General features: G+C 44.9%; 1 protein-coding gene across 1 annotated transcript in view; it reads right to left on the bottom strand.

Annotated features, from left to right (window-relative positions):
* Positions 1 to 12,648, bottom strand: part of TTC21B (tetratricopeptide repeat domain 21B) — an 87,286-nt gene that overhangs the window by 9,910 nt on the left and 64,728 nt on the right. Inside the window, exons 21-24 of the mRNA XM_040358061.1 lie at positions 11,188 to 11,298; positions 5,432 to 5,513; positions 3,467 to 3,617; positions 1,282 to 1,443 (exon numbers count right to left, since the gene is read on the bottom strand). Of these exons, the coding sequence (XP_040213995.1) occupies positions 1,282 to 1,443; positions 3,467 to 3,617; positions 5,432 to 5,513; positions 11,188 to 11,298 (506 nt within the window). The remainder of the gene's footprint in view (positions 1 to 1,281; positions 1,444 to 3,466; positions 3,618 to 5,431; positions 5,514 to 11,187; positions 11,299 to 12,648) is intronic.

Here is a 12,648-nt window from a genome sequence, read left to right as displayed (position 1 = left end):
CAGTGTCTGCCCTGATGCCTTCCTCATTGACGGGCACTCCGTTAACCTCCTGTGAAGAAAGCAATCACTGTGGGCCCTAAAGGACAACAATAAACTATTAGGCCAATTGCCTGGCTAGTCTGCTGTGTGTGTTACCGGCAACCACCTTGATGTCGCAGTTTTGAATCTTGGCTGATTTTGTATAGGCTTCTAGCTGTAACTACCAACCACCCATCTATCCCCGATGAAGATTTTCTAGGAATTGAAACGTGTTTGGACAAGTAACAATCAGTCAAGATCTGCTTAACTGGAAGGATATAAAGCGTATTCATATGTGTTTTCTTGTAACAGCATTTGTGTATTTATTGCTTTTTATACAAGTTTTCAATAAATATTACAGTTATATGTTTTTTATTTAGTGGTGCCTAAAAAAATCTTGAATACTTTTGTTGTAAAATGTATTTATAAAGGGATATGGCACCTTGGACTACCATAGACTCTGTTTTTCATATAGAAGTATGAGTGAGCATGAAGGGATATAGACACCACATCCCTAATAACAATGGATATAGAAAGAGGGGCAAGAGGTCACAAACCTCGGGACTTTGACGGTGTCAAATGATTATAATAACCAAAGTAAACCAGGTCATTACAAAATGAGTAGAAAAATTGAAAATGTATTACAAAAATACATATTTTTATAAAATATAATTATGTAATTAAATGCCATTGAATCATCTCCTGAGGAAGCTCCACCTAGAGCGAAACATGTCCAGAATTTTGGCCCTTTATGTACCTGTGTAGGATTAAGTAGACATATTGAATATGACTTGTCTCATGGTTTTATCTGTATTTTTGTAATAAATCTATTTTCTACTCATTTTGTAATGACCTGGCTTACTTTGGTTATTATAATCATTTGACACTGTCAAAGTCCTGAGGTTTGTGATCACTTACCCCTCTTTCAATACCATAGACTCTGCTATACAATAGTGTCCAAACATCCTGTAGGCATCTGTATACCCAAACATAAATTTTTTTTTTTTTTTTTTAGTCTTGAACATAAAAAATAAATAAAACACAATTCATTAATTCTCATAAGTGCCTGTCGGCCTTAGTGTGTCAAACCTAATTACTTCAGAAACAATCACACAACAAGCAGGAAGTGAAGGTTGTTGGGAGGAGAGGTAGCTACGATTCCGACAGTTCCGTTTATCTCATTATCCTCCATTCAGAAATGAATGCCACATTTTGTAATGAACTTGTCTTTAAATAAGTAGCAGTCTAGAATACATTTCTTACCCTATATCACCATCCAAGTTGTCAAACACTTCCCCGCCCACAGTATCATTATCTGGATTTAAACAGATCTCAATCATGTTATATATGGCATTTTGTCCCCAGTCGCTGTCTTTACGAGCTTTATTGAAATGTCGGAGGGCATCATTAGCTTCACCTGTGTACCTTGGGGAAAAGAGGAAGAACATACGAAAGGTTTCATCTATGTCACATGTACGGTAAGGGAAAGCTATTAAGCAGACCACAATTTAAACAGTGCCAATGACCAGTGACTGCTAATAACAATATATAGTAAATAAGGATAAGCTCCGGCGTGTTCGCAAAGCCCACGTGCAGAGCCTGCCAGGAAGTCAGCACTGCGCTAATCACAGGCAGGGAGACGTTTCCCAATCTCTGTAGCTGCACATCGGGACAATGTCTCTCTGCCTTTGGTTAGTGCAGCGCAGTGCCAACTTCCTGGCGACTCTGCACATGGAGTGTGTGAACACGCCGGAGCTCATCCTTAACCATCTCAATACTGAGCACTCATACCCCCTTCCTGCCCAAGCCATTTTTCAGCTTTCAGCCGCTTGCTTCATCTACCACTGGCTTCATTCAGAACACTGATGCTCTGGGATGGTGGGTCAGAAACCCGCCATCTGGTCTTCCAAACCTGCTATCCCAAAGCAGGAGGCCGCGGGCCACATGTGGCCCCCTGGGCCACTGGATGGGCACCTCTGGTTTAAAGCAAGCTCAGCCCGTGGTGATTCCCATACTCTCCTGTCCCATTGGGGAGTCCATGATTTTTTGTAAATGGCTTCAGGATGCTGATTGAGAGGATGTTCCCTAATCTCCTCTGCAATGAATGAACCCGGAAGCGACAAATATTTAATTACTTCAGGGTTTAGAGCTGTCATACACTGGATAATGTGCTTTAGCAGTGTGCAGTGAAGTGCAGGGGACATATTGGTAGTCCAATAGATTCCTGATGTCTCTATAAAGAGAGCCTATCACCTGCCCAACGCTACCACATAAAAGACTTGTTAGACCCTTGTGATAGCAATAAAGTTAAATGAAAACATTTTTAAATGTAAATAAATAACAATATGTAAAAAAATAAAAAGCACCCCTGTCACCCTGCACACACAACTAGGCGTTTTAACGCCTGAAGCCCGACGCTATTGCAGACTAAAATATGCTGGAGGGGTGATTTAACATTGTTCTCTATGGAGATGGTTCACATCTCCACGCCAAACGCCGAAACGCCGTACGCCTGAAGCTCAAAACAAGTCCCTGACCCTTTTTTTCAGGCGGCTTCGGCGTTCGGCATAGCCGACAATGTGTAAATCACCCCTCCAGCGAAAACAAGGTTAAAAACGACGCGTTTTGTCGCGGCAAATCGCAGTACAAAATGCCACAATTTGTCGCGCCAAATCGCGGTACAAAACACCGCGCTAAGGTGTGAATGCAGCCTAAGGGCATGCACAAGAATGGCGATTGCACAACACATGCAAAGTATCGCCACGATCATTGGAATGAGAGAAATAATTTAAGGGCCATAATTCATAGTTAACTCTAAATCAGGGGTCTCCAAAGGTTCTGAACAAAGGGCCAATCTATTGTCCTTCAGACTCTGAGGAGGCCGGACTGTGGTCAGTGGGAGTAGAAAGTGGAATGCCCCATCATTGATATTAGTGGGAGGAATATTGCCCCATTGTTGGTATGTATTAGGGGGAGAAATAGAGCACATCATTGGTATCTGTGAAAGGAATAGTACCCTATTATTGGTATCAGGGGAAGGAATAGTGCCCCATCACTGATGTCAGTGGGAAGAATATGACCCCATTGTTAGGGTCTGTGCTAGTTGATGTCAGTGGAAGGAATAGTGCCCCATCATTGTCAGTGGAAAGAATAGTGTCCCATTGTTGGGGTCTGTGGTAAGAATAGTATCCTATTGTTGTTATTAGGTATTACATTGAGTTGAGCAAATATTGTGTGACATAAAAATTTGCAACCGCAAAACATTTATTCTCCAGGGTCTCTGCTTTCAAAAATATATAATTGTGGGTTTAAAGTAATTTTTTTTTTAAATGCAGATTTACGTGTGTAAAAAAAATAAAACATAAAAAACTGACCCAGTAGACAATTGGTTATTCATCAGGGTTACAGAAATAGCCCAATAGTCCTACAGCTGGGATATCAAACTTACCACAAGTATAATCCTTTGCAATAGTGAAAGCCAGGTTCAAGCTTTGCTCTGGAGGAATACTTCTCAGCCAGATCTAGAAATTTTGGGACTTCTTCAAGCTTCCCAGCTCTTCTCAACAGGTCAGTCAAACGAGCAAGAGTTCCATAATTATCTGTAAAGGGAAATATTAAGGATTTACTGCTGACAGGCCAGGCAAAGTGCCACACTGCCCATACTCTGGGCAAACAGCTTAATACACAGGGTTTGACAAATTTGCTTGGAATCTAGGAGCCAGCTAAAAAAGTTAGGAGCCAGAAAACGCACCCCGTCCCGACGAGCTTGCGCACAGAAGCGAACACATACGTGAGCAGCGCCCGCATATGTAAACGGTGTTCAAACCACACATGTGAGGTATCACCACGATTGGTAGAGCGAGAGCAATAATTCTAGCCCTAAGCCTTCTCTGAAACTCAAAACATGCAACCTGTAGATTTTTTTAAACGTCGCCTATGAAGATTTTAAAGGGTAAAAGTTTGTCGGCATTCCACGAGCGGACGCAATTTTGAAGCGTGACATGTTGGGTATGAATTTACTCGGCGTAACATTATCTTTCATAATATAAAAAAAATGGGGATAACTTTACTATTGTCTTATTTTTTTAATTATTATAAGTGTAATTTTTTCCCAAAAAAGTGCGCTTGTAAGACCGCTGCGCAAATACGGTGTGACAGAAAGTATTGCAACGATTGCCATTTTATTCTCTAGGGTGTTAGGATAAAAAATATATATAATGTTTGGGGGTTCTAATTAGAGGGAAGAAGATGGCAGTGAAAAATGGTGAAAAATTACATTAGAATTGCTGTTTAACTTGTAATGCTTAACTTGTAATACCAACGGCTCACCACCAGATGGCGCCACCTTCCAAGCCAAGTCACCATTTCTAGTCGCCATGGCGACCGGGATTTGTCGAGCCCTGTTAATACACATACTGTATATTTACTGTTTTACCTGCCGAAGGATTTGTAATTCTGGTCAGTCATTTGTAATGTACAGTAAGTACCTCTTGTACACTGAACAGCCTAATGCCGCATACACACGATCGGTTCAACCGATGAGAATGGTCTGATGGACCGTTTTCATCGGTCAAAACCGATCGTGTGTGGGCGCCATCGGTTAGTTAACCATCGGATGGACTGATCGTGTGTACGCGGCATGAGCGGTAACACACTAGAACTATGTATTGTTGCCGCTGCCGTCCACTATTCAGATGTCCGGCCCCCTGTTGAGCGCCAAGCGTTTTGGAAGTGCCCCGATTAGAGCGAGATGCTCCAATAGGCTTCCCGATTAGAGCCTGTTGGCTGTGCGTTCCCTGATTAAACAGTGCTGTGTTAGGGAATTGCTTTCCTAACACTGACCCGTCTCTCAGCCAATCAGGTGCACCGGGTCTGGTTACCTGTCACCTGATTGGCTGAAGTGACATCGAGGGTGGGAGAAGACATTGAGGGAGCGTGGAGAGGACAGTGCTGACCCGAGGAAGGCAAGCGCCAGGCTGGGGACAAACTGGCTGCATTTGGGGGCACAAACTGGCTGTAATTGAGGGACAAACTGGCGGCATTTGGGGGCACAAACTGGCAGCAATTGGGGGGGCACAAACTGGCAGCAATTGGGGGGCACAAACTGGCAGCATTTGATGGGCACATTGGCTGCGTTTAATGGGCACAGTGGCGGCAATTTATGGGGGGGTTTTTTTCAGTTTGTTTGCGCCACCCCAAAAATTTTGAGCACCAGCTGCCACTGGGACAGGCGATTGTCTGTTTATTAAAAGTCAGCAGCTACACTTTTTGGAGATGCTGACTTTTAATAAAACACAGAAATGGGTGGAACTCTGAGAGAAACCTTCTCTTCTATGACCGCATTACATCTGGGGCATTGCAAAGGCATTTGAACAGAAAAAGGAGAACACATTTGAATAGCGTAGACACTTACCTGGCTTACGCTCCAGCAGCTGCTGAAAGTGAAACATGGCTTGTTCATAGTCTTGCTTCCTGAACATAAGATCTGCCATCATCTGCAGGGTGTAAACAGAGAGAAAAATATTTATAACAATAAAAAAAATAAAAATGATCGTACCTTCGCTGTCACCCACAGTGGCACGCTTCATGATTCCATGTGCAATGTTCAGTTTTGATAGCAATGTGTGACTACCTGAAAATCTCCAACCTGGCCAATAATATACCGTAAGTTTGGCAACCTAGTTTTTTCAAAGTGCTCTGAGCCGAGATAAACTGCAGTTGTGATGGATCTGTCTCCACCCTAGCTTTTTCAAAATTGTCGCTCTTTTTTTGTTTATAAAATAACACCAAAAGAAAGCTCTATTTGTGGGGAAAAAAAAAATCAAAATTAATTTGGGTACAACATCACATGGCTGCAGCATTTTACTATAGGAGGCACTGGTGGACTACAAGGCCCAGCATTTTACTATAGGAGGCATTGGTGGACTACAAGGCCCAGCATTTTACTATAGGAGGCATTGGTGGACTACAAGGCCCAGCATTTTACTATAGGAGGCATTGGTGGACTACAAGGCCCAGCAGCTGGGCTTTGTAGGCCACCAATGCCTCCTAAAGTAAAATGCTGGGCCTTGTAGTTCACCAAAGCCATCCTAAAGTAAAATGCTGGGCACCACATAGACTTTCCGGTGACCCGCTCCGGCTGCAGAGGCAGGGTGTGCAGAGGCAGGGTGTGCGCTGGGGAAGACCTGAGACAGGCAGCCTGTTCCAAGGTCTTCCCCAGCGCACACTCTGCCTCTGCTAAACCATTCTCCACCACCCGGCATCACGTCCCAACCCAGCGTCACGACACTTACTTACTTAGTAAGCGGGAGACCGGGAGTCCCTGCAGGTGCCGCCAGACTGCAGAGCGTGTCGCCATCTTGGAGCCTCTGCAGCGCACGCCGCTGTTGTGCTAAAAAGGGCATCCCCTGCATCCTTCCAGGCGTGCCCGTGCTCAGCGCCCGGGGCAGACACACCCCCTGCCCCCCCCCGGTTGTTACGCCACTGCTCTTCTTTTCTCCACAACACTGAAGGGAGGTGTTTTGTACTTCACAAAAATAGCTGATAAGAACACAGAACAGAGTGCACTGGGAGCTACTGTGAAGAAATGTGATGAAAATGCCTATTTTCTATGCATCCTTTCTATACTATAAAGCAGTGATGGAGAACCTCGGCACCCCAGATGTTTTGAAACTACATTTCCCATGATCCTCAATTACACTGCAGAGTGCCTGAGCATCATGGGAAATGTAGTTCCAAAACATCTGGGGTGCCGAGGTTCACCATCACTGCTATAAAGTCTATATTTTACTCTGTATATATATACTCCATTGTTCTTTGTGTATGAGAAGCTGGGCACTTCCTGATAATAAACAGAGTTGAGGAGGTGATTGAACTGAACTAACTCTGTGTGATTGCTTCTGACGTGCACATCCATCTCCACACTTTACAAGCAGCAGATATTCAGCTTGAGCTTGTTTGCAGCTCTGAACCTTCACACTACCAGCTTGCATGATTTCTAGCAGGATCAACAGGTATGTTTTTACACTTATTGAACAGATATAATAAAATGATTTCAACTGTATGTTTAACTGACCAAAAACAGCAGATAAGATATACATTACTAGTGTTTGCAAGCCCTTTAAAGTGGTTCTAAAGGCTGAAGATTGTTTTCCATTTATGGATTTCATGTATGAAGGTAAAATACCTTCTGTGTTCGGCGGCTCCCCCAATCCTTACCTGAGCTCCCTCCAATCCAGCGATGTTCAGGATAGCCTCGGCTGTACTGGGACTCTCCCTTATTGGCTGAGACAGCAGCAGGAACCCATTGGCTCCCACTGCTGTCAATCACAGCCTGTGAGCCAATAAGGAGAAAGCAGGGTGGGGGGGTGTTAGTTGCAGCTCTATGTGTAATTTGAAATAAAGCTCAGGAGTGAGCGCGCAGTGGTGAAAAAAGAGATGTGGTACTTTAACCACTTCCCGACCTCCTCATGTACATTTACGTCGGCAGAATGGCACAATCACGTACCTGTACGTGCCTGCCTAGACGTGGGTGGGGGGTCCGATCGGGACCCCCCCCCGGTACATGCGGAGGTCGGGTCCGCTCGGGGAGCGATCCGGGACGACGGCGCGGCTATTTGTTTATAGCCGCTCCGTCGCGATCGCTCCCTGGAGCTGAAGAACGGGGAGAGCCGTGTGTAAACACGGCTTCCCCGTGCTTCACTGTGGCGGCGCATCGATCGGGTGATCCCCTTTATAGGGGAGACTCGATCGATGACGTCATTCCTACAGCCACACCCCCCTACACTAGTAAACACATACACAGTGATCCCTAAATGTTACAGCGCCCCCTGTGTTTAACTCCCAAACTGCAACTGATTATTTTCACAATAAACAATGCAATTTAAATGCATTTTTTGCTGTGAAAATTACAATGGTCCCAAAAATGTGTCAAAATTGTCCGAAGTGTCCGCCATAATGTCGCAGTCACGAAAAAAAATCGCTGATCGCCGCCATTACTAGTAAAAAAAATTTAAAAAATAAAAATGCAAAAAAACTATCCCCTATTTTGTAAACGCTATAAATTTTGCGCAAACCAACCGATAAACGATTATTGCGATTTTTTTTACCAAAAATAGGTAGAAGAATACGTATCGGCCTAAACTGAGGAAAAAAAATGTTTTATATATGTTTTTGGGGGATATTTATTACAGCAAAAAGTAAAAAATATTGAATTTTTTTCAAAATTGTCGCTCTATTTTTGTTTATAGCTCAAAAAAAAAAAACGCAGAGGTGATCAAATACCACCAAAAGAAAGCTCTATTTGTGGGAAAAAAAGGACGCCAATTTTGTTTGGGAGCCACGTCGCACGACCGCACAATTGTCTGTTAAAGCGACGCAGTCCCGAACTGTAAAAACCCCTTGGGTCTTTAGCCAGCATATTGGTCCGGGGCTTAAGTGGTTAAGATCTGTTTTCAGGTTTCAGGAAAGGCTCCCAATTTCACAATTGTGCAGCGGAGCTTCAGAAGGGGGGCAGCTTTAGCTTTAAGTGATCAAAACAGTAGCACAGAAGTAAAGAAATGCTGTGAGGACTTGGAGTGCAAGGAAGACGGCACTGGGGTAGATTCAGGTACATCTTGCCCCTTTCTTGCGGAGGCGCAGTGTACCGTTTTAAACACTGCGCCTCCGTAAATTTCTTGCGATTCACGGAGCAGTAGCTCCGTAAATTGCGTGTGCACTCTTTAAAATTGCCCGGCGTAAGGGCGCGTAATTTAAATGATCCCGTAGGGGGTGTGGATCATTTAAATTAGGCGTGTTCCCGCGCCGAAAGTAGTGCGCATGCTCCGTCGGGAAACTTTCCCGACGTGCATTGCGGTAAATGACGTCGCAAGGACGTCATTTGCTTCTAAGTGAACGTGAATGCCGTCCAGCGCCATTCACGATTCACTTACGCAAACGATGTAATTTTCAAATTTCACGACGCGGGAACGACGGGTATACTTTAGCATTGGCTGCGCCTGCTATTAGCATGTGTAGCCTTACGCGAAAACCCGACGTACGTAAACTGCATACGCAGGGCTCGCGTAGGGTAGTGAATCGGCGTTAGTATGCAATTTGCATACTATACGCTGATCACTACCGGAACGCCACCTAGCGGCCTGCGTAAGAATGCAGCCTAAGATATGAGGGCATAAGAGCCTTATGCCACGCATATCTTAGGCTGCAGTCGGCGTAACGAGCTCTCTGAATCAGGAGAAGTCGTTACGCCGGGGCAAGTAAGCAATTGCGTTGCGTAACTATGGTTACGCAGGCGCAATTGCTACCTGAATCTACCCCACTGAATTTTGCGTGGGCTGGCAAGTATTTTTTATTTTTTTTGTGGTTTTAATTCAACATCCACACTACTTGTAGCTGCTGACTTTTAGTTTTAGATTGCCAGATGAAGTTCCTGCCAGGGTCTGGCCATTGGCTAAGAGTGCTGATCCGATGTCGATTGGTAGATTTTTTTTTTGTCAGTATGTTTCTGTTGAACCGCCCAATATTCGACCCGTGTGTACTGGGCTTAACACTTAAAGGGTCACTAAAGGAAAAAGATTTTTTGCCTAAAATTAATGGGCCAAATTCTCAAAAACGCTGCCTAACTTAACTTTCAGCAGTTAAGTTACACAGGCGTTAAATTTCTACCTAAGTGCCCGATCCTTACCTAGAAATTACACGCCGTGTAACCTAAGTGCCTCCTTTGCAAGGCGGTCGTCTCCTCGAGGGGGCGATTCCTATTCAAATGAGGCGCGCTCCCGCGCCGGACGTACTGCGCATGCGTGTGACGTCATTTTTCCCGACGTGCAGCGCGCGAACATAATTTACGCCGGGCTTTGTGGATTGCGACGGGACAATAAAGTTGCGACGGGTAAAAAAAAATACGCGCCGGGAAAAAAAATTCAAATTTAAAAAAAAATCGCGGCGATCGAAAAAAAGGTCTGGTAAAACCAGCCCTAATTTAACGCGTGCAAATCGTAACTTACGCAGAAAACACAAAGCTTAAAAGCTTTGTGGATCTGCTTAAGTACTCATTTGCATACGCTAGCCGGCATTTCGACTCGAAATGCCCCCAGCGGCGGATGCGGTACTGCATCCTAAGATCCGACAGTGTAAGTGTCTTACAGATGTCGGATCTTCTGACTATCTTTGGAAAAATCGTTTCCAAAGATAGCCACAGGGATACGCAGGCTGAGCAGCAGTTCCACCTGCGTATCTCCTTTGAAGATTTGGCCCAATGTCTGCAAGGTAGACAGACAGAATAGTGTAATGATTCTGTTAAAAAACGAGTAAATACCTATTAAATTCCTTCATCTATATCACCTCCGGCGTTCTAGTTTCTGTTCTCTCATTCACTTCCTGGTTTGCGGCGCTCGTTCATGTAAGAACTACATTTCCCTGTATGCATTGCGGCACGCCCAGTAATTCACACCTCCTTGAAGTCTCTAACACGTAGAGAGCGTCCTGCCACACAGATGTAGTTCCCAGGAGGGGGTGAGCACGTTACTGACCACCACAGTAAACCCTCCCTTCACGGTGGTGAGTAACAATCAGACAAGCAGGAAGTAAACAGAACAGAGAAGAAATAGAGCAACTTCTGAGCAAAAACGAACAATGAGGAAGTGAAAAGAGGAATGTCTGCAGGTAAAGGATGCTTATTATGAAAAAAAAATCCTTTACAACCCCTTTTAAAGAGAAAGTAAACCCAGGGGAAAAAAAACACCTGCAAGACAAAGGCATAATGAGCTTGTATGCATGGCATACTAGCTCATGTAATACTCACCTTCGATCAAAGCCCCCACAGCCGCCCTCTTCCAACGCCCAGGCAGCCGGCACCTTATCCGGGGGTTACTTCCGCATATCGCGGCTCCAGCGCTCTGATTGGCTGGAGCCGCGATGGCGTCACTACCGCGCATGCGTGCTGGAGCCGGCCGTGACGGTATGGCCTCAATGAGGCTGCGCCGCTTGTCGACAGCGCCCGTGATTATAGTACATATCTTCTAAACCGTGGAGGTTTAGGAGATATTTCAAGCACCTACAAGTTAGGTTAAAGTGGTTGTAAAGGGTTTACCACCACTTTCATCTCAAGATAAACAAAACATACCCGTTTCTTTTAGTTTATCATATATCCTTGATCGGGTAGCTTGCACTTACCATTGCAGCAGCTTCATTGTTCTGGTCATTTTTCAATAAGAGAGCACATTGCTGCTGGCACGAGTCAATGTCATCTTGCGCAAGATACAGGTGTGCAAGCTCCATTATTACCTTAAAAGCAAAAGCACAAAAAAGCATCAAAACAAACTATACATGCAAAAAAAAATAGGGACTTTTTGTGAATAATTCATACCTTTAGTTCATCTCAACCTCTTCCCTTTCTAAAATTATACATCATGCAATCACACTGACGTACAGTTGACTTTCACTGTTGTGCCACTGGCGCTTGAAGGGTCAGTATTAACCGGTTTCCGACCACGTCACGCAGATATACTGCAGCACAATAGCTCGCCTGGGCGAAATCCCATACGGGTACGTTCTACCCTTTTTCAGCCACACACAAATGGGGATTTGTGTGTGTAAACCCATGCTATAAAAAGGAATGTCGGTGGGTCTGATGTATAAAAGGGTAGCTATCCCCTGCCAGCAAGCTGCTCAAAGGGATAGTTTGAACCAACATGGAATATATTGACTCATGTAAACAGGACATTTCTGTTCCCTTAAGCCCCTTTCACACAGAGCGGAGTCTGAGGCCCAGATTCTCAAAGGGCTTACGACGGCGCAGCGCCATGTACGCCGTCGTAAGTCCTAATCCGACCCGTCGTATCTATGCGACTGATTCTTAGAATCAGTTACGCATAGATATCCATTAGATCCGACAGGCGTAAGTCTCTTACGCCGTCGGATCGTAACTGCAATTTTTTTTTTGCCCGCTAGGTGGCGCTTCCGTCGATTTCCGCGTCGAGTATGCAAATTAGCTAGATACGTGAATTCCCCAACGTACGCGCGGCCGACGCAGTAAAGTTACGACGTATACGTTAGGCTTTTCCCGGCGTATAGTTGCCCCTGCTATATGAGGCGCAGCCAAATGTTAAGTCGTTCCCGCGTTGAAATTTATAAAAGTTACGTCGTTTGCGTAACTCGTCCGTGAATGGGGCTGGACGTAATTTACGTTCACGTCGAAACCATTGACGTACTTGTGACGTCATTTAGAGCAATGCACACTGGGATATTTTAGGGACGGCGCATGCGCAGTTCGTTCGGCGCGGGGACGCGCTTCATTTAAATGATACACGCCCCTTACCCGCCGAATTTGAATTCCGCCGGGTGATTTACGATACGCCGCCACAACTTTACAGGCAAGTGCTTTGTCCATTCAGTTTATGCCGGAATGACATGGACGGACCCCCCGTCAGCTCTATAGATGGCCGGGTGTAAATGGATCCCATTGTCTGTTTACATCAGGCTACTTCTGACCTGGTCCACAAAAACAGGACGCAGTCTTTTTTTTTATGGAGCTGGAGGGACCCAGAGGTAGGCGGATATAAACAGACAAAAGTCCATTTACATCTGCCTGCCCATAGAGCCCGCATGGGCTTTCCGATCAGGTCCACCTGAAAA

Source organism: Rana temporaria, chromosome 6, assembly GCF_905171775.1.
Source record: "Rana temporaria chromosome 6, aRanTem1.1, whole genome shotgun sequence".
Lineage (NCBI taxonomy): Eukaryota > Metazoa > Chordata > Amphibia > Anura > Ranidae > Rana > Rana temporaria.
This window is presented reverse-complemented; position numbering and strand designations above follow the sequence as displayed.